Source organism: Scyliorhinus torazame, chromosome 21, assembly GCF_047496885.1.
Source record: "Scyliorhinus torazame isolate Kashiwa2021f chromosome 21, sScyTor2.1, whole genome shotgun sequence".
Taxonomy (NCBI): domain Eukaryota; kingdom Metazoa; phylum Chordata; class Chondrichthyes; order Carcharhiniformes; family Scyliorhinidae; genus Scyliorhinus; species Scyliorhinus torazame.
In genome coordinates, this window is record NC_092727.1 from 107,452,547 (window position 1) to 107,475,905 (window position 23,359).

General features: G+C 47.1%; 1 protein-coding gene across 8 annotated transcripts in view; it reads left to right on the top strand.

The window, feature by feature from the left end:
* Nucleotides 1–23,359, top strand: part of LOC140398473 (MAGUK p55 subfamily member 2-like) — an 841,369-nt gene that overhangs the window by 598,215 nt on the left and 219,795 nt on the right. For all 8 annotated transcript variants that reach the window (XM_072487192.1, XM_072487190.1, XM_072487191.1 and 5 more), the window contains one exon: nucleotides 1,945–2,063. In XM_072487192.1, coding sequence (XP_072343293.1) covers nucleotides 1,945–2,063 — 119 coding nt within the window. The remainder of the gene's footprint in view (nucleotides 1–1,944; nucleotides 2,064–23,359) is intronic.

The following is a 23,359-nucleotide window of genomic DNA, read 5'->3' on the forward strand; positions in this document are numbered from 1 at the left end:
ACTATATTATGCCCTATTGTTGAAGCAAAATGCAGAACAACCAAGCAGTGCCTGCTGCTAGCTATACCAACTGTAAACTGTCATGGCTGTTGCTAACCAACTTCATGACTCCCCTAATGTTGAGATTAATGATGCCCACATGACTGTACTTTGTTAAATCAGATACGCTGATTGGAAATGGAAACAGGTTATGGGCAGCACAGTGGTTAGCACTGCTGCCTCTCAGCGCCGGGGATTCGGGTTCAATTCCAGTCTCGGGTGACTGTGTGGAGTCTGCACGTTCTCCCCGTGTCTGCGTGGGTTTCCTCCGGGTGCTCCGGTTTCCTCCCACAGTCCAAAGTGTGCAGGTTAAGTGGATAGGGGCTGGTTTAGCACACTGGGCTAAATAGCTGGCTTGAAATGCAGAACAAGGCAGCAGCGCGGGATCAATTCCCGTACCGGCCTCCCCGAACAGGCGCCAGAATGTGGCGACTAGGGGCTTTTCACAGTAACTTCATTGAAACCTACTTGTGACAATAAGCGATTATTATTATGATTGGCCATCATTAATTCCTCCATGGTGTCCAAACATTAAGTGGGGTTACGAGGATAGGACGGGGGCGTGGGCCCCGGTAGGGTGCTCTTTCAGAGGGTCGGTGCAGATTCGATGGGCCGAATGGCCTCCTTCTGCACTGTCGGGATTCTATGGAAGATGAGAAATGTAAACACCTTGCCAGACATCTTAATGCTCAACTTCAGTAGTCCTCGGGTCTCCTAAGCTTCAAGCCTGCATAAGCAACATCTTATCAAGAACGTACTGCCTGCATTTTACCCGATAATAAATCCTATTCAGCGGACACCTCTGTCCTTGCTCAGCTCCACGGCCTACCTTGTCTGTGTAATAACCCGCACAGGGCACACGGAGCCATCCTATTGATCCTCCTGTGGGATTTGTGGAATATGAGCTTGTCCACAAGTGGGCAGAAACCTGTCCAGCTGGGGATTATAATAATCTACCATAAAGAGAGGCCTGGACGGGACTTTAACTTTATATAAATATTTGGTGCTTTAGGCAAACTTTTCATGACTCTAAATAAATTGACTTCACCCTGCCGTCCGGCTTCCTGTGCCTTAATAGTCTGCAATTCAGTTCTCATCCTTAACTGCTTCCTTGCCCACCCTAACTTTGCCCTCAAAAGTTACACTATTCCAACCCTTGCACAGCTCTCACACCTTCTGTTACTGTTGGAGCTCAATACTCCCCAATACTTTGGAATTCCTTTCTCAAATTCCCCAACAGAATTTCAAAGGTTTCCTCAAAATCTAATTCTTAAATTGTACTGCTAGTCATCTTCATAGGCCTCCCCCCAAACTCCAGGTTACTTCACTACTGATGTGCCATCAATTATAACAAAGACAAGTTGTGGAACGAAACTGTGGCTTTAATAAGCTAAATGAGAACCTGCTGGCAACTGATCCCGAACTGGGGCAGGGCCAGAGGTTGGCCCCCTTTATACAGTGCCTGAGGGGAGGAGCCACAGGCGGAGCCAGCAGAGACAACAAACAATATATACAATACAGTAACAGTGGTTTACCACAATATATATAATACAGTAACCGTGGTTTACCACATTCACCCCCTGTTTAAAAAAAAGAGTCCTGCGGGGTGAAGTGGACTTAAAGATCGAGTCTATCGCATGGAGTGGGACATTTTCTCAACATTAAGTAAGAAGTTGTTATTTCAAGTGTGACATATGTAACCTTTAAAATAATTCGCACAAGGTAACATTTCATTTTCTACTTTTCCAGGAGACAGCTTGACTTATAAGTTTGCACTCACGGCACCTTCTCAGAATCAAGCAGTGCATTTGAACAAGTACCTTGTGTCGACTTTTGTGTACTATTTGATGGCTTCTCATATGTGAAGCACTCCACACTGAAATGCCCACTCTGTTCTTTCTATAGCTATGCAGCAGGTCCTGGACAACTTGAATGACTTGCCAAACTCTACAGGAGCCAAGGATCTAGATTTACTCTTCCTGAGAGGAATCATGGAGAGCCCAATTGTTCGATCACTGGCTAAGGTAGTCATTTAACCTTTACAGACTCTGGTGTTGTGCTTCTTCACTTGTGGGCTGTTATACGCAAATGTGTCAATTTAGAGAGCTTCACCATGAAATGTGCTCAAGCTTGATTTGTTACAAGTCTGCCTCTTCTGCTGTATAGATATTGCACCTGAGCACATTAAATGAGAAGGATATGAGCTGGTTTAGCTCAGTGGGCTAGACAGCTGGTTTGTAATGCAGAACAAGGCCAGCAGCATGGGTTCAATCCCGTACCAGCTTACTGGAACAGGCACCGGAATGTGGAGACTAATAATAATATTATAATAATCGCTTATTGTCACAAGTAGGCTTCAATGAAGTTACTGTGAAAAGCCCCTAGTCGCCACATTCCTGCGCCTTTTCGGGGAGGCCGGTACGGGAATTGAACCCGTGCTGCTGGCCTTGTTCTGCATTACAAGTCAGCTGTTTAGCCCAGTGTGCTAAACCAGCCACTAGGGGCTTTTTGCAGTCACTTCATACTTGTGACAATAAAAGATTATTATTATTTAGATATGTTCTCCTGTTCAACTACTGACAATTACCACAAAATCCTTGCAAGAAACGTTTAGGTTGATTGCCCAGTGAGATGTTGTTTGATGAATAAAGTAACTATATGCTGCTACCTAATGTTCACCATCCATTGAGATCTAAACCAGAAAGATTGAGAATGACCATTTCCAAAGCTACCGCATCAAAATGCGTTTTTCAACAAGAGAAGTTAGGAGAACAGCCAGTAAGCGCTACACTTAAATATTGGAAGAATGTTCTATATTTCAACAGCAAAAGAATGAAATGGGACCAAATGACCTATTTGCAAAGGCTTTAAAAAGAATTAAGTTCTTCTGAATTGTACAAAAATCCAAATGTTGTCATGGGATCAATGGATTTTTTTGCGGGGAGAGGCGGGGGGTTATCTTCTGTTCCCTGTGTCTTGGTTTAAAAATGTGAAGCTTTCGAGAGAGAGGAACTTTGACTAGAAAATTCTCTGAGAAAAGATTCTGTTCCCGAGACATCCGGAATGGAGGCACTGGACCACAATGAGCACTCATTATTCTGACAATCACTGGCAGGGGAATTTTTACACAGATACCTGTCTGTAAGGTTGAATTGAAGCATCTGCTTCACAATCTCACATAGGACATGGGGAATTGCGAGGCACCACTCAATATAAATGCCTTCCTTTGTAAGGTTGGAGATTAATTGGAAAAGGCAGATGAATAGTCTTTCCTCTGAAGCCATCATTGTGTGGTGACATGTTTTATAAAACTAATGTACCATGAGTGATGTTCTTTTTCAGGTTCTTTTACAATGCAAGGTTGGTTAAAAAAGAAGTAATAACATTATATGAACATAATTATTAAAAAGCAACATTATTTATAGCAATTTCAGCAGTTCAGTTGTTAGCAAATTTCATGTGGAATCTGTTACCACCACCTGCTACATACTGGTTTCTAATTGATGCATTGTTAGTATACATGCCAAACAACAGCATTTCACACTGACAGTCACTATTTCTAGGCTTGTGCCTGCTTGACAGCAATTGCCACCAAAAAGCAACAAGATGAATACTTCACACATTGCCGGCCTGCTCAAAGTGACGTCTGTGCAGAGTGCTGTTGAAATCTCTTCTGTATCCAATCAACCATGCATTGGCTCATGACGCTGGCACCCAGTGGTAGATAGCTGGACCAAAACTACTGGTTTCCATGTGCAAAACTCAATGATTGATGTACAGCCGAGAGGTTGCAAATTACAAAGTTGTGCTGCTAATGTGAGTCGGATTCTAAACACCGTTGGAGCAATTGTCAGCATTTTGAGGTTGCAATGGCAATGTTGGTTTCTGCATAAGCATTTTGAACATGCCTAACCCCAATTCAGTTTTTCCTTTGGTAAACACTAAGATTAGAAATAAATTATTCTCTGCTTACAGAATGATTTCATCATTCTCTAAAGATCCAAGTTTCAATCTAGATCAGTGAATTTTGATGATTATTGGCTCCTCCTGATCATTGATAAACTCCAAGTAATGTTGTCCCATGAAAGAAAATGTGGTCCTTTGGAGCTTTTATTCCAACAAAATAGACCTTGGGCCTATGATGATTCAGACTGCATTTACAATTTTAATCCCTACAGTGCAGAAGGAGGCCATTCTGCCCATCGAGTCTGCATTGACCCTTTGAAAGAGTACCCAATGCTGGAATTGAATCCAGGTCTCTGGCGCTGTGAGGCAGCGGTGCTAACCACTGTGCCACCATGCCATCCAGTACAGTTTAATTTGATTTGTATGCTGCATCAGTGTTTGATGTTGTGGAGGGTGAATAACCTTGCCGAATGATGCCGGGACCATCAACTTGCCTTGGGTTGTTCAAATCCCACTGGAGCACAAAACAAAAAAAAAAAATCAAGATTAACATTCCACTACAGGATTGAGAGTGCATTACATTGCAATGTTTGGATGTGATGTTAAACTGAGGCCCCATGCGCCTGCTCAGTACAACGTAAAAGAACCCATGCGCTATATCAAAGAAGGGTAGGAGAATTGTCCCTGATTTCCTGGTCAATATTTATCCCTCAGTTGACATCACTAAAACAGATTACCTGGTCATTATTGTTCTGATATGCCACCATGTTCTGAGATTGGGACCTTCTGTCTTGGACTCTTGGGGACTTGGTCCTTGGACAGGCTGTCAACATACTTTGATAACTGCTTAACACTTATTTATTAGTTCTTCTTCTAAATAAGTTGCAGAGTAGGCATGTAGCTGCTAGACATGACTCCAACATCTCTCTTCAGAGTTTAACACATGACTGACTAGTGTCCGTGGTACATCATCATCTATGTCATATATTAGTATATCCCATCAGTTCATCTTTTATCCCCAAGTATGTTGTCCTGCTTTTTAATAACAACGTGAAATCATGTATCTGTAGCTCCTTTTTTACAACTACAGATTCTACTTAACTCCAGCTCCCACTCTTACCTCCCTAAGTCATAGTCCTGCGGGGAGGGGTTCAATCTCCCTCACTGTTCTCAGCCCTTAGGGAAGAAATTATCAGCATTGTTGTCAGAATAATTGAGTTTAGGTTTCAGAATGACTGAACTGAAAAGACAATGAAGACTTTTCGACAAAAGACCGATTCAAAAGAGAAGACTGAATGAGTTGATCTTGGAACCCACGGGGACTAGAAGAGAAGAACTCAGGACACTCGAAGGAACATGTTGCTCCCCCAGAGGACTCTAGGAAAAAGCTTCATGTTATGACCCAGATGATGGGTCAGGCCAATTAGTCTCTCCGTGAGTCTCGTTAAGTATGATCTTCCCTGAGAGGCAGGGGCCACATCAGCGGAGTTTTTGACACTGTGTATAAAACCCGGTCCGAGTGGGAGCCGAGCAAGGAAGTCCCGACTGGGACCTGTGTACAATGTGTAAGTAGTTATAGTCGTCGTAAATATCCAGTTTCTTTTGAGCTCTCTTGTGGGCTCTCCTGTGGACACTTTATTGGCGACGAGGATAAAGTGGAACTGCAGACGGCACCGTTAATCGTTGGAAACCAGGGCATCTCCACTCAAACCACTTGGGAAAGGTTTTCACTACTTTTAAAATGCCACTCTTCGGGAGATTGGAAGTATTTGATGCGGGCATAGAAGGTTGGACGCAATATGCAGAATACATGCGCTATTTCTTCAGGGCCAACGCTGAAACAGGTGACGAACACCAGGCAGTGATATTGTTGACTGCCTGTGTAGCACCCACATTCAGCATTATCAAAAGTCCAACATATCCCTTGTCTCCGGACATGAAGACGTTTGAAGACTTGATAATGTTGGTGGCAAACCATTGTGACCCCAAGCTGTCAGTTATCTTACCACGGTACTGTTTATAACGGCTGAAAGAACCCAGGGGAGTCCGTAACGGAGGTCCTGGCGCATCTTAGGAAACTGGCTGTGTTTTGTGAATATGCCCTTTGTCTTTCTGAAATGCTACAGGATAGATTGGTCTGTGGCGTGAAAAACATGGTGACTCAATAGAGACTCATGGTGCTCGCTGAGCCATTGCTCGACTCAAAGAAAGCTGTAGAAATCTCTCTATCAAGCGAAAGCTCAGAAAAGGGTGTGCAAGAGTTGCAGGGAATGGAAGTCAATAGCATGGGACGTGCCCCCTCCCGGCATATGGCAACCCCTAAGATGGGAACCCCTGGGACCCCACCCTGGATGCAACACCGCCCAGGTCAAAAGTGATGGGCTAGGAGTGAGTCGACTTGGCAGGACCCGTCCCCTGAACCCAAAGAGGACAACCCAGATGGTGTGGAACGTGTGGGCGGCGACGTTGCAGCGAGCGGAAACCACAGGCATCACAGTCAGCCCATATCACTCCAATAGAGGTCGGCGCCAACCCAGTTCCCACACCTTTCTCTTGGAACTGCTGGGAGATGAGTGCATGCAACTGAATTGCATCACACCACCCAAAGTTGCCCCCATTAGAGCTACCGTTCAAGAGAACGGCCATTCCTTGGAAATGGAATTGAACATGGGGGCCACTGTTTTGGTCATTGGCAGGCAAATATTTGAGAAATTTAAATTGGAAGTACAAAGTCTCCAACAACTGGATGCTGAGGCAAGATTGGCCACATGTACTGGAGACCCCTGGCTATAGCAGGGGCTACAATGAACCCAGTCAACTATGAGCAACTGTCCGTACGGTTACTACTGATAATAGTAACAAGACATTGCCCAGTTCCCAAGAGCTGCTGCAAATATTGAGACTGAACCTGGCCAGCTAGAAGACTTGGGATCATCCAGCCAGTCAAATTCGCTGACTGGGCAGCACCGGTAATCCCCGTCCAAAAGCCAGACAAAACTGTTTGTCTTTTTGTGGCGATTATAAAGTGACTGTGAACAGGGCCTCCAGATTGGACCGGTACGCAATGCCGCAAATAGAGGACGTCTATGTAAAGTTGGCTGGAGGTCACTTGTTCGCAAAGCTCGATATGATGCATGCCTACCTCCAATTAGAGTTGGACCCAGAGTCTCAGCAGTACGTAATGATAAATACCCACAGGGGATTACATCAGTACATCAGTCTGCCTTTCGGGGTATCATCGGTTTGCGCCATTTTCCAGCGAGTTATGGAGAACGTGAGGCGATCTATTTGGATGACGTGTTGGTCATGGAACGACGGAGGATGAGAACCTGAGCAATCTGGATGAGGTACTCCTCCACTTCTCAGAGACGGCCGTGCACCTCAAGAGAGATAAGTGCATTTTTCAGTTCAAGCAGGTCATCTATCTGGGGTATAGAGTGGACTGGGAGGATCAACACCTTGTAGAGGAAAAGATCATGCCATTAAACAAGCCCCCAAACCAGAAAATACCACTGAACTAAAACGTTTCTGGGACTAGTGAACTACTGCGGCAAATTCATCCCGGGTCTCGCAAGCATTATAGGTGGTATACACTCCCTGCTGAAAACAAAATCAGGAGTGGGCATGGAGAGTGCCGCAGGAAGAAGCGTTCACGAACTTAAAAAGGCAGCTGACATCACTGCTGATGAACTACAATCCTGCTAAACCTCTCCTGGTCACGTGTGCCGCCTTGCCATAGGGCATCGGTGCCATTTTGGCACATCAGATGGACGACGGTAGAGAGCAGCCGATCACCTTTGCCTCCAGAACACTGGCCGTGGCTGAGCGTAATTTTGCCCAAATCGAGAAAGAGGGTTTAGTCGTGCTCTTTGCTGTCAATAATTTCCATCAGTATGTGTATGGGCGTTGTTTCATGGTTTTGACGGACCATAAGCCGCTGTTGGGACTCTTCAAAGAAGGTAGAGCTAGTCTGCCCATAGATTCAGCCCGAATCCAGAGGTGGATTCTACTGGCAGCTTATGAGTATACGTTGGAGCATCGACCAGGCCCGCAGATCGCAAACAAGGATACAGTGAGTCGAATCCTTGAGTCGATTCCCACCGCCGGCGAGACCGCCTACGCCCCCCAGAGCCAATGACATTATTGTCGCGCTGCGCTTCATGGATCCATTGCCTGTAATGGTGACCCAGATCAAGAATGGATCCCCCCACCCCCCCCCCCCCCTGCTATTGTCCAAAATTCACCAAATAGTTCCATGTGGAGCCCAGCATCAAAAAATACACAGAGAGTTAAATGTTTACCAGCAAGGTAGCAGAGTTCAGTGTGGAAGGCAGCATCCTCCTCTGGGGAACTCGCGTTGTGGCCCTGCACAAACGCCAGGATCCCATACTGAGGGACCTTCACAATGGATACATGAGAGTGTCCAAAATGAATATGCAGTTATTTCTGATGGTGGGCCTGGATACAGAGATAGAGCGACTGGCCCAACAACATGCTGTGTGACAAGAACTGTAGAAGCTCCCACCTACTGCAACACTTCATCTGTGGGAGAGGCCTTGGCTATGGCTTCACGCAGATCCTGCCGGCCCTTTTCAAGGATCCGTGTTCCTCTTCATAATTGACGCGCATTCCAAATGGCTGGAGGTTCACAGGATGTCGTCCACAACTTTAAAGGTGACAACCGTGAAACTGAGCCTCTTGTTTAGCACACACGGTATTCCAGAAATATTGGTCACCGACAAAGTCACATCTTTTACAAGCGAGGAGTTTGGGGGTTTCATGAAAACGAATGGCCCCCGTATCACCCAGCTTCGAATGGGCCAGCCGAAAGAATGGCGCAAATGTTCAAGAGAGGATTGAAAAAGCAGATCTCGGGCTCCCCCGACATGCACCAGATTCTTATTCTGTTACTGGACCACCCCATATGCTGCACCGGCAGAACTTTTGATGTGTCGCAGACTTCGAACCCACCTCAGACTTTACGTTTCCAGATATTGGAGGGAAAATACACCTCGGTCAAGAGAAGCAAGGACTTTGCCCAGACAAGCGTAAACAGACCAAATAGGTCAGACCAGCTGACGCAGACTACGTCAGGAACTTCGGTGATCGTGCCAGGTGGGTTCCAGGTTTGACAAACCGGGCCGATATTGTACCATATTCGAGAACGAGAAATGAAGAGGCATCTGGAACATCTCCACACCAGGAGCCCAGCGATATGCAAAACTAATCCAGGAGGGTTAGTTTCAACTCAGACAGCCCCAGCGCCAGCAGCTTTGAGGGTGTTGCCCCAAGAGGAGCCCAATGCAGAAATAAAGGAGGTTGAGGAGTCCGACATCGACATGGATATGGATACCCAGGCATCGGAAGTTTCTGACAGCGAGCAGGCTGACAAACGGCCACCAGTGGTCATCCAACTACGATAGCATTGTGGATAGCACAATTGCTTCACAGCTCCGGGATCCCAGGTTCGATTCCGGCTTGGGTCACTGTCTGTGCGGAGTCTGCACATCCTCCCCGTGTGTGCGTGGGTTTCCTCCGGGTGCTCCGGTTTCTTCCCACAGTCCAAAGATGTGCAGGTTAGGATTGGCCATGATAAATTGCCCTTAGTGTCCAAAATTGCCCTTCGTGTTGGATGGGGTTACTGGGATGTGGGGATAGGGTGGAGGTGTTGACCTTGGGTGGGGTGCTCTTTCCAAGAGCCGGTGCAGACTCGATGGGCCGAATGGCCTCCTTCTGCACTGTAAATTCTATGAAATCTACGAAATCAGTGAGGAATCATGGTTTGCCTTGAGATATATGCCGCCTGATCCAGCTCCACATACACAGCAAGCACAGCCCAGGACGGGAAAGAGCACCCCCCGCTCCACTTTCCTCGGATTTGGGGGGAAGTGATGTTATAACCCGCTCGAGACGTATGGGGTCAGGCCAATTAGTCTCCCCGTGAGTCCCGTTGAGTACAAGCTTTGCCGCTGAGGGGGGGGGGGGGGGGGCATCAGCGAAGCTCTGGACACCGTGTAAAAAATCTCAGCTTGAGTGGGAGCTGAGCAAAGAGCCACATTGGGGTATGTGTGCAATGTGTAAATAGTGTCGTAATAAATAATCAGTTCCTTTACCTCTCTCGTATGGACTATTCCGTGGACACAATACGTCAGAAGAGAAATTATCTTCAGATCAAGGGAAGACAATCACAGCTGTATCATCAACTGCTGTGTCAAGGACTAAAAAGGTACTGCAAATCGGAGATTTCAGGGAATTTAGACCACAAAGGAGAAACAGCCAATATCCCGTAAGACTGTCATAAAAAGAAGAGATGATTTTCCAGGAGGACCATCTATTTTCTGTAGGCAGTGGTCAGAGAGCCACCCTTCTCTCTGTCCGAGGATTCCCCACTCTGCACTATGGGAAGAATTGCTGAGAATATGGAGATGAGTTTCCCATAGACAATCACCTTGGGGACAAGATTGCTGCGCAGGATCCTGCAGCTTCAAAATTACGAAAGATTCTGCCACAGCTTCTGAGCCGACCTGCAGATCTGAGGAGAAGAAGACTTTCAACTGTGACTGAGGTATGGAGGGCCAATTGACTTTCACCCTGGGCAGATAGCAGCTCTTTAACAGTGTGAAGAACAGGGGCAGCACGGTGGCGCAGTGGAGACTGCCGTCTCACGGCGCCGAGGTCCCAGGTTCGATCCCGGCTCTGGGTCACTGTTCGTGTGGAGTTTGCACATTCTCCCCGTGTCTGCGTGGGTTTCACCCCCACAACCCAAAGATGTGCAAGGTAGGTGGATTGAACACGCTAAATTGCCCCTTAATTGGAAAAAATGAATTGGGTACTCTAAATTTATATTAAAAAAAACAGTGTGAAGAACTGAGATGTTTGTGACTTCCAACACTGCCCTGCGTCAAGTGGATTGTGTCTCTGTGAAAGAAAGGAACTTATTGTTGAGTGTATAAACTTCCTCAGCTTCTGAAAGCTATATTTCCACTACTTCTATATAAAAGGTTATAAGAGGTATAAGAGGATTGTTGGATGACAGACAGTGAGCCGTTCAAATGCTGATTACTACCTGTTGTATCTCGGCTTCCTTGAAGTATGTCAACATTGCCACTCAATAAGGATGTACATTGATTGTGAAGAATATAGAGAGAATCAACAATCTGTTTCTCCTTGTGGCCAACAGGAGCAAACACCTGCCTTTAACTGGAAGGTCAATGTCTCCTGGACCTTATAACTTAATGCCTGATGGCTGAATAGTCATTGGCTGAAACCAGTCTAGATCATCAGTTAATAGGTTAACAGCAACCCCAGTATCAATATTAAAAGGAGTTTTGAAGCCTTGAACTTGTATTGTAACTGACCAGCAATCTGGATTAAGGATTCCCCTTGGAACTCTATAGGGGTGACATTTCCCAGACTTTCTATTTCTTGGTAGGAATGTGCTTTGTAAATATTCGCTGATTTGCGACTTTGATTAAAATTGCCGGATTTGTAGAATCGTTTGAAATGTCCAGTACTGACATACTGGAAGCATTCTGCGCCTCCTGCTGGACAGTCTTGGCATCATTGCTGGGTTTTCGCACCACAACGCACGCATCTCAAAATGTCTGCCAGCATGGAATTTACTCGATTTCGTATGGAAAGAACTGCTGCCCATGGGTCTACCGAACCTACAGAGCTATGTGATGCTTCGTTGTCATCACAAATTCTAGCCTGGTTAAATTCTCTAAGGTGAGCCTGCCTCAAATACTGCTCCATTTGATCATCTTTGGTCTGCGGGAAGTCGGAGAGTTTCTCACCCTGAACACTTCGTTAATTCTTCAGCGTCCTGGATCCTCGTGAACCAGCTTGGCATTATAGGTTGGTTAGGAATAATTAAACCGATTCTCCAGGTCATTGCAAGCACCCGTTCAAAGGTGCTCCTTGAAGTACTAAATTTTGTTTCAGGTTAAAATAGATGTCAAGGTCTTTAATATTGGAATGATTGATTGATTGATTTGATTGATTGATTTGATTTATTGTCACATGTACCAAAGTGCAGTGAAAAGTATTTTTCTGCGGCCGAGGGAACGTACACAGTACATACATAGTAGACAAAAGAATAATCAACAGAGAACATTGACAAATAGTACATCAACAAACAGTGATTGGTTACAGTGCGGAACAAGGGGCCAAACAAAGCAAATACATGAGCAAGAGCAGCATAGGGCGTCGTGAATAGTGTTCTCACCGGGAACAGATCAGTCCGAGTGGGAGTCGTTGAGTCTTGTAGCTGTGAGGAAAAAGCTGTTCCAATGTCTGGATGTGCGGGTCTTCAGACTTCTGTACCTTCTACCTGATGGAAGGGTCTGGAAGAAGGCAATGCCTGGGTGGGAGGGGTCTCTGATAATGCTGTCTGTCTTCCTGAGGCAGCAGGAGTGTGTACACAGAATCAATGTGAGGGTGGCAAGCTTGTGTGATGCATTGGGCTGAGTTCACCACACACTGCAGTTTCTTTCGATCTTGAACCGAGCAGTTTCCATGCCAGGCAATCTCTGGTGATAATCTCTGGTGGGTCCTGCACATGCTGCCTTAAGAAAATGTCTTCTGCTACTGGACCTGCTGCATAAAGAAAGGAACCAACTTGCAGTTTTGGTCCTTTTTCATGAAGACCTAATACTGCTTGGCACCAGTGAAAATGGTGTTTCCATGACCCCCATTGTTGGCGTCTCTGTGGGCCCTCGAGGCAGTCAAATGGAATGGGAGGGTGGCACAGTGGTTAGCCCTGCTGCCTCACAGAGCCAGGAACCCGGGTCCAATTCTGGCCTTGGGTGACTGTCTGTGTGGAGTTTGCACTTTCTCCCCGTGTCTGCGTGGGTTTCCTCCGGGTGCTCCAGTCTCCTCCCACAGTCCAAAGATATGCAGGTTAGGTGGATTGGCCATGCTAACTTGCCCCTAAGTGTCTAAAGATGTACAGGTGGGGATAGGGTGGCGGAGTGGGCCTAGGTGGGGTGCTCTTTCAGAGGGTCTGTCCAGACTCGATATGCCAAATGGCCTCCTTCTGCACTGTAGCAATTCTATGGTTCTATGGCAAGGACTACTTATGAAGTATAGTCACTCATTATCTCTCTCCTTCTACCACCAAAGTTTCTGAAGTTGCTTTCAAAGGTTTCTTCATTCAGTTTCTTCATTCATTAACACCGATGTGTCGTTTACAGCAATTGTTTTCAGCTTGCCACCATTTTCTGAGATTGGGTCCTTCACTTTTGGTCCCGAGGTGTAGGACTTTGTTCCTTGACAGACTGCAGACATTCTCTGGTGGGCACTTAACACTGTTCAGTATTCTTACTTCTAAACCAGTTACAGAGTAGACATGTAGTTCTAAGTCATGATTCCAACCTCTCCCTTGAGTCCAGCACACGATTGATCCGTGTCAGTGGTGCATCACCTCACATCATATATTAGCATACCCAATGCAAGTATTGGCTGCCTCATTTCCTAAATTGCAACAATGCCTGGACTTCAAAAGTACTTCACTTGGCTGAAAGTGCTTTGCGACATTCATGAAAAATGTTGTATAAATGCGAGTCTTTCTCTTTTGCACCTTATCCGAGGTTGGCGAAGGGGCTTTCGAACACAGCATTCAGACCCTCAGCTTGATTTAAGTATCCTTCCGGATGAAATAGATCCTTCTCAGTCTGCAAATGACCACGAAATCTCACTTGGTGAATGTGGTGCTTTGGGTTCTTGTGGGATGCTCATCAGAGGATTTTGAAGCCTGCCCTCCGGTGAGCAGAAATGTCCAGGCTGCATTTTCCTCTTGTGAAGAATGTATACAGGCTGGGCTTTGATTACAGGTGGAAGTGCCAGGGTCATAAGACTCAGCGGTGTGGCGGGGAGGGGTTCATTTTTTTTTTAATGTTACAAGCTTGTGAGTTCAAACCACCACTTCAGAGCCTTGTACACATAATCACAGAATCTCGGCTAACACTTCAGTGTGGTCATAAGGGAATGCTGCACTGACAGAGATGCCGTTTAGCGGAGATGTTAAATCAAGTCGGATGGAAAAGATCTTGTGGTTTAGTGCAAGAGAGTCCTCCCTGTGCCCTGATAAATATTAATATTTCAACCAAAACTAGTTTAAAATAAATCGGTGTCATCTGGTACACTTTCTGTGTGCAATTCTGGCTGTTGCATTTGTCTACGTTACCACAGTGACTAAATACTTCATTGTAACTGAAGTGACATGCAGCATTGTGAAGTCATGGAAGGCACTTTATAAAATTCAAATCTTTTAATACCTCATGATAAAGCTGAAGTCACAATGGTGTTTTGTCTGGAAAGCTACTCCAGGATAGATGGAAGCACCTGTAACAGAAGTGAAAGTGTATTATTTACATTCATATCTTCACAGTAGACTGCTACTTACTTATTTCAATTACCTTATTTTTGTTATAAAAACAGTCGAGCACCTATTAGTTACAATATCACAGAATGCAGCTATGTTAGAACACCATGGTGTTGTTGAACTATTTTGGCAATACATTCTGTACAAAAAAAAAGATTCAATTGCAACTTGTAACAATTGATTTATTTTAATATTTAAACTAGCTATAACCCTTTTGATACAAATTCCTTTTGACTTTCCAAAATGCTGGAAAGTACAGCAAGAGTGTTTTGAATAAATATCTTGTGGAACTATGTCACCAGACTTCCCAGACAATAACTATCAAGTCTTCTGCACTTTTATTTTAATTCACTCATGGGATGTGGGCTTCGCTAGCAAGGCCAGCGTTTATTGCCCATCACTAATCGCCCTTGAGAAGATGGTGGTGAGCTGGCTTCTTGGACTGCTGCAGTCGCTATGGTGTAGATATACCAGGTGCTGTTAGGAAGGATTTTGACCCAGTGTCAGTGAAGGAATGGCGATATATTTTCCCATTTCAGGATGATGAATGGCTTGGAAATTTTCAATTGGAGGTGTTCCCATGTATATGTTGTCTACGTCCTTCTCGATGGTAGTGACCATGGGTTTGGAAGGAGCTGTCAAAGGAGCCTTGGGGAGTTCCTACAGCGCATCTTATAGATGCTACACACTGCTGCTGCTGCCAGTGTGGTGGTGGAAGGAGTGAATAGCATTCCATCCACAAGCAGTCAAGCGGGCTGCTCTGTCCTGAATGCTGTTAAGCTTCTTTGAATTGGAAGTGTTGCACTCATCCAGGCAAGTGGAGAGTGTTCCCTCACACTCCTGACTTGTGCCTTGTAGATGGTGAACAGGCTTTTGGGAGCCGGGAGATGAGTTAGTTGCCACAGGGTTCCTAGCCTCTGTAGCATGTATTTGTAGGACTAGTCCAGTTCAGTTTCTGATCAATGGTAACCCCCAGGATGTCGATAGTGGGAGATTCAGTGATGATAATGCCATTGAATACATAGAAGGTAGGAGCCCTTCGGGCCTGCTCCGCCATTCATCACGATCATGGCTGATCATCCAACTCAATAGCCTAATCCTGCTTTCTCCCCATAGCCTTTGATCCCATTCTCCCCAAGTGCTATATCCAGCCGCCTCTTGAATATATTCAAAGTTTTAGCATAAACTACGTCCTGTGGTAATGAATTCCACAGGCTCACCACTCTTTGTGTGAAGAAATGTCTCTTTATCTCTGTCCGAAATGGTTTACCCTGAATCCTCAGACTGTGACCCCTGGTTAGAGACACATCCATCATTGGTAACATCTTCCCTGCATCTACCCTGTCTAGTCCTGTTAGAACTTTACAAGTCTCTATGAGATTCCCCCCTCATTCTTCAGAACTCCAGCGAGAACAATCGCAACCTAGTCAATCTCTCCTCATTTAACAGTCCCGCCATCCCTGGAATCAGTCTGGTAAACCTTCGCTGCACTCCCTCGAGAACAAGAGCATCCTTCCTCAGAGAAGGAGACCAAAACTGCACACAATACTCCAAGTGTGGCCTCACCAAGGCCCTGTACAATTGCAGCAACACATCCTGCTTCTATACTCGAAACCTCTTGAAATGAAGGCCAACATACCATTAGCCTTCTTTACCTCCTGCTGCACCTGCATGCTTACCTTCAGGGAATGGTGCACAAGGACACCAAGGTCCCACTGCACATTCCCCTCTCCCAATTTACAACCATTCAGGTAGTAATCTGCCTTCCTGTTTTTGCTTCCAAAATGAATAACCTCACACTTATCAAAATTATACTGCATCTGCCATTGGTTTGCCCACTTGCCTAACCTGTCCAGACCTTGCTGTAGGATCCCTGCATCCTCGTCACAATTCACCCTCCCACCTAATTTGGTATCATCTGCAAACTTTGAGATGTTACATTTTGTTCCCTCATCCAAATCATGAATATATATTGTGAATATCTGGGCTCCCAGCACCGATCCCTGTGGTACCCCACTGGTTACTGCCTGCCAATTTGAAAAGGATCCATTAATCTCTACTCTTTGTTTCCTCTCTGCCAGCCAGTTTTCTATCCAGCTCAGTACATTTTCCCCAATCCCATGCGCTTTAATTTTGCACAATAATCTCTTATGCGGGACTTTGTCAAACACCTTCTGAAAGTCCAAATATACCACATGGACTGGCTCCCCCTTGTCGACTATACTGGTTACCTCTTCAAAAAATTCCAACAGATTTGTCAAGCATGATTTCCCCTTCATAAATCCATACTGACTCTGACTGATCCTGCCACTGCTTTCTAAATGTTCCACTATAAAATCCTTGATAATGGATTCAAGCATTTTCTCCGCTACTGATGTTAGGCTTACTGGTCTGTAATTCCCTGCTTTCTCTCTACCTCCCTTTTTGAATATCAGAGTGACGTGAGCTACCCTCCAATCTGCAGGGACAGTTCCAGAGTCTATAGAATCCCGGAAGATGACCACCAATGCATCCACTATTTCCAGAGTCACCTCCTTAAGCACTCTGGGATGCAGATTCTCAGGCCCTGGGGATTTATCCGCCCTCAATCCCATCAGTTTTCCCAGCACCATTTCTCTACTAATGTTGATCTCCCTCAGTTCTTCCCTCTCACTAAACCTTTCATACTCCAACATTTCTGGGATCTGATTTGTGTCCTCATTTGTGAATCCAGAACCAAAGTATGTATTCAATTGCTCAGCCATTTCTTTGTCCCTTATTATGCATTCCCCTGTTTCTGTCTGTAGGGGGCCTACATTTATTTTTACCAATCTCTTTCTCTTCACATATCTATAGAATCTCTTAGTGTCAATCTTTATGTTCCCTGCAAGCTTCCTTTCGTACTGTACTTTCCCCTTCTTAATCAATCCCTTCGTCCTTCTTTGCTGAATTCTAAACGGCCCCCAATCCTCAGACCTATTATTTTTCTTGGTCAATCTGTATGTTTCTCCCTTGTATCGGATACTATTTCTAATTTCCTTTGTAAGCCATGGATTGGCCCTCTTACCCTTTGCTTTTGTGCCAAACAGGGATGAACAGTTGCTGTCGTTCCCCCATGCGTTCCTTGAATGTTTGCCATTGTCTATCCACTGTCATCCCTTTAAGTAACTCTCCCCAATCTATCAAGGCCAACTCACGCCTCATATCCTCATAGTTCTCTTTATTAAGATTCAGCACCCTAGTCTCTGAATCAACTAGTTCACTCTCCATCTTGATAAAAATTCTATCATGTTATGGTCACTCATCCCCAAGGGGTCTCGTACAGCCAGATTGGCAATGATTCCCTTCTCATTACACAGTACCCAGTCCAAGATGGCCTGCTCTCCAGTTGGTTCCTCCACATATTGGTCAAGAAAACCATCCCGTATACTCTCCAGTATTCCTCCTCTACGACATTGTGGCTAATTTGATTTGCCCAATCTATGTGAAGATTAAAATCACCCATGATCACTGATATTCTCTTATTACATGCATCTCTAATTTCTTGTTTAATAATATTCCCAAACTCACCAGTGCTGTTTGGATTCTATATATGACACCCACTAGTGTTTTTTGTCCCTTGGTATTTCTCAACTCTATCCATACAGATTCCACACTGTCAGAGCTAATATCCTTTCTCACTATTGTATTAATTTCCTCTTTAACCAGCAGTGCCACGCCACCACCTTTTCTTTTATGCCTGTCCTTCCTAAATACTGAGAACCCTGGGGCATTCAGTTCCCATCCCTGTTCACCCTGCAGCCATGTCTCCGTAATCCCAATTATATCATACCCATTTATATCTATCTGTGCGATTAGTTCATCCACTTGTCAGGGGATGATGGTTAGATGGTCTTGCATTGGAGATGGTCATTGTCTGGCACTTCTGTGAGATGAATGTTATGAACTGAAATGAAATGAAAATCGCTTATTGTCACAAGTAGCCTTCAAATGAAGCTACTGTGAAAAACCCCTAGTCGCCACATTCCGGCGCCTGTTCGGGGAGGCTGGTATGGGAATTGAACCCGCACTGCTGGCCTTGGTCTGCTTTACAAGCCAGCTATTTAGCCCACTGTGCTAAACCCACCCCTAGAGAATGTCACTTGTCCAAACCTAAATATTGTCCGGGTCTTGTTGCATTTGGACATAGACATCCACCTATAAACTTGGGTTTTGACGACAAAATCCAACGTCGACTCCAGCATGCCAGTGCAGTCTGAGGATGTCTGAGGAACAGAGTATTTAAAGACCGAGACGTCAAACTCAGCACCAAGCTCATGGTCTACAGAGCAGCTCTTGTCCCCGCCCTCCCGTATGCATAAGAAACATGACCACCTAAAGTCCTGGGAGAGATATCACCAACGCTGTCTCCACTAAATTCTGCAAACCCACTGGCAGGATAAGCGTATACAATGGGAGCATCCTCTCCCAGGCCAATATCACCAATATTGAGGTACAGGTCACCCTTGACCTGCTGCGATGAATGGGCCACATTGTCTTCATGCCCGGCACAAGACTCCAAAACACCGGCTCTGCTCCCAGCTCCGCAATGGAAAGCGATCGCTAGGTGGGCAGAGGAAACACTACAAGGACAATCTGAAAGCCTCCCTAAATAAATGTAACATCCCCACGTGGAAGCCAAGCGACATGTGGGAATCGCGTGCCACAACTCCTGGTCTCAGCCCTAAGACACCTCAGACAGAAGGTCACATTCAAACTTAGCTACAAGCCTCAGCTGGCATTCAGACAAGAAGATCAGTGCAATTGTCGCCGGCAGCGCACTCACAACCGCAGGTTTCCCGACGGCATTGGGGGGCCACAATGGGGAACCCTATTGGCCGGCTACGGGAATGGAGAATTCCGCTGCCGGCAAGGGCGTGCCGCGCTGAAAAACACGGCTGGCGGATCGGAGAATCCCGCCCAGGATTTCTAGCAACAAGCTGCAGAAACAACAGTCCTTGGTGTGGTGTTCAATGATTTGATTGATCTGTGTTTGATCATGTTAGTCTGTTCACTGATCTATGCTGAATGTGCTTAATATCTTTGGCAGGATTCTCCGATATCGGCGCGATGTCCGCCGGCCGGCGCCAAAAACGGCATGAATGAGTCCGGCATCGCACCGCCCCAAAGGTGCGGAAGTCTCTGCATCTTGAGGGGCCGAGCCCTCACCTTGAGGGGCTAAGCCCGCGCCGGACTGATTTCCGCCCCGCCAGCTGGTGGGAAAGGCCTTTGGTGCCCCGCCAGCTGGCGCGAAACTGACTTTGCCAGGCGGCACATGCGCGGGAGCGTCAGCGGCCGCTCACGGCATCCCCGCGCATGCGCAGTGGAGGGGGTTTCTTTCGCCTCCGCCATGGTGGAGACCATGGCGAAGGCGGAAGGAAAAGAGTGCCCCCACGGATCCGTTGGGGCACCCCCCGGGGCCAGATCGGCCCGCGCCCCCCCAGCCTTGTCCCGCCGTCCTAAAGGTGGTTCAATCCACGCCGGGTGGCGTGGGTTGACAGCGGCGGGACTTCGGCCCATCACGGGCCGGAGAATCGCCGGGGGGGGGGGGGCCACCAACCGGCGCGGCGCGATTCCCGCCGAATATGGCGGGGGCGGAATTCACGCCAGCCCCCGGCGATTCTCCGACCCGGCGGGGGGGTCGGAGAATCCCGCCCCTTAAGTCTACAAACTGGCAAATACATAACAAAAGTGAATCCATAGAATCCCTACAGTGCAGAATGAGATCACGCGGCCCATTGAGTCTGTACCAACTCTCCGAAAGAGCACCCTACCTAGGTCCACTCCCCTGCCCGATCCCCTTAACCCTACCCAACCCACACATGGAGGAAACCGGCGAGCCCGCAGGAAACCCACGCAGAAATGCGAAGAACGTGCAAACTTCACATAGACAGTCACTCAAGGTCGGAATCAAACCTGGGTCCCTGGGGCTGTGAGGCAGCAATGCTTAATCACTGTGCCACCAAGAGAATTTCACACTGAGCATATAACCAGCCTCTACCCAGTGTGAACTGGTTGGTGTGTCAAAAGGTTAGATGGATTAATGAATCCCTTCCTGCATGCGGAGATGGTGAACAGCCTCTCCCAACTGTGAGTGTATTAGTGTGTCAGCACTTAGTGCCTGCTTTTAAAGCTGAGAGAAAGTTTTTCTCCCGGTCAGAACATTTAAAAGGTCTCTTCTCAGTGTGAGCCGGTTGGTGTGCAGTGAGGTTCGATGATTGATGCGAAAGAGCTTCGGAAATGGTTATAATTTGAGCAGCATGAGTGGATCTCATTTGAATATCAGATTGAGATTGGTTACGTGGTTGCTTCCCAGAGCTGAGAGTGACTGAGCAGCTGAGGAACTGGAACCATCACCTTGCACGGGACTGCCTCGTCTCTTCAGGTTTGTTCATTCTCACCGGACAGTCTTGTAAACTAACTCTAAAATACATATTTTTATTAAAAATGTTCATTTATAACAAACAGGACATCAATATCAAGAAATGTTACACAATATAACGTATGAGAAAAGCACACAGGAGAAACAGGGCTAACACAACCTATCATAATCTTTTCATAACAGTACTAACTACCCCCCCCCCCCCCCCCCCCCCCCCCAGTTAACAGCTGATGATGACTAAATTTTTAGTCATGAATGGCTGTCACCTCAGGAACATTCCACCCACCGATCCCCTAATGGTGTACTTGACCTTTTCCAGATGTTCTGTGTGGAAGGCAGGGAAGGGGAGAAGCATGAGGAGGCGAGAGACTTCTGTCCTTTCTGGCCCCACAATGAAAACCAAAAACCAGGAGATCCGTTTGGACCTTTTATAGCATCAGCTGCTCCTCTTGTTAAGCTGATTTTTACGCATGCAGACCACTGGTTAAAATTGCAGGCCACTGGTTAAAATTGCAGGCCACGGGTTAAAATTGCAGGTCACTGGTTAAAATTGCAGTCAGTACCAATGATGCCACCGGATTTTATCAGCAGACAGAATCAAAAATGCCCCATGGTGTTATTGACAGTTAAAGATCTTGGAGAAATTACTCGGAAGGTGGATTTGGGTAATCTGCAAAATCGTTTCTTGTGTTGCCTGGGATGCCATGCGCTGTGCAAAAGAGACATTGGAGATACCTGCAATGAGGGGTGAATTCAAAAATGAAGGGTCGACGTTCACTGGAATCTGTGCAGAATAATTCATTGCTAAATGAAGAACACATTGATCGAAGGTCATCCCCCACGCTCCACCAGCACAGATACGCACATCTCATTGGGATATGTCAGTGGACAGGCTTCTGAGGCACAATCTGGTGAGCACCACACTGCTGATGGTGTACATCAGGTGGAGGCAGGAACCCCCAGGTGAGACAGCAGTCGGAGGGCTGCTGGATCCCAGGACCCAGCTGAGTACCAGCTTGATGCTGAACCTGTGGTACAGAGGTACCCGGAGCTGATGGAGACAGTAGGGTGCAGCCAGGTCATTCAGAGGGAGATGTCAGTGACACGCCAGCAGGTCCATAGCAGATTGGAAGTGTCCCAGATGCAACGGCCGCAGGAGATGTCACCGGCAATGCGTGGCACCATGGCCAACACTGCTAGGGTGGTGACCGCAGTGGAGAGCCTGGTGCACGACTTGAGCACCATTGATGAAGGTGTCCAACGCATGGCGCAATCGGTGACGCCCATGGCTGAGGGCCTTGGCAGAATGTCCGACTCGCTGGGGGATGTGACTCAGTACCAGTCTGACCTTGACATGTCCCGCTCTCTGATAGCAGTGGCCAAGGCGATGCTGAGCTTGCCCCAGTCGCAGGTGGGCATCAGGCAGCCTGACCCAAACACTGAGGAGCATCGTCGAGGGCATCAGCACCATGGTGCAAATATCGGGGAGCCGCCAGGGCTGGTAGAGCCACATGATGCAGGAGCAGCCGGGACACGAACCAACTACCTTTCCGCCCTGAAATGAATCCCGGGGCCCTATGGGCACCGGGCGGGAGGAGAGGGCGCTGGATGGCAAGTCGGACCTCACCCATGGAGTGGCTCCCCTGAGTCCCACCCCTCTGATCAGGCCATGACTCGAAGTCAGCACATGGGACAGGGCAGCACGGCTGTACACGTGCCGTCGACAAATCCGCTGGGGCCCTTTGGCCCCATGGGACGCCTGCCAGGGGCATCGATGGCCATGGGACACCCGCCAGGGGCATCGATGGCCATGGGACGCCCGCCAGGGGCATTGATGGCCATGAGACACCCACCAGGGGCATCGATGGCCATGGGACGTGTATGCAGCTGGCTGCCTCCACCTCAGATGTGCATTTCGGGGACACACCTAGACGTAGCGGAAGAGGTAGGGGGGCAATGCACAGCGGGGGGTGGGGGGGGGGTATGTAGGGGGTGAGGGGGTGGATGGGAGAGTGGCGAAGCACCATCGGGAGTGAAGAATTGTTGGACACCTGTGACCCATTAAAAACCCTTGACCACATTCAGTATGGCACTTCTGTCACTTTTCTCCGCAATGCGACCTGACCTCCAAACTCTTGGCCCATCTCTCCAGGCATCTCCCCCTCCCCATAGCACTCACCCACCCTCTGGTAGTGGACATGTTCCTGGATCTGTGTCCCATCCCCTGGTGTTCGATGTTGGCTTCTGTAAGTGTGATGTTTCCTCCCGCAGTGTTCAGGCATCGCGATCTGATTGGGATGCTAGGCAATGACTCCCACGTGCTAATGGCCGTTGTTATAACCTGCCTGCTTACCATTGGCTGGGGACTAATGACAATCCCACAATCCTGTGGGAGTATGAGCTTCCCCAATGAGGGGGGGCAGAGAAATCATTCTCAGACTCCCTGTGTCAATAAAGCTGGCCAGTTTGGAACCAGCCAAGAAGGAGTGAGCAGCAAGCGAAGTTGCTGCTGCTGTTGTATATATATGTTATTGTAAATAAATGTTATTTCTTTGTATCCTTAAAACTCGTGCTGGATTCCTCGTGGCCCTCACAAAATTGGCGACGAGGGTTAAAGTGAATAGCTGTCT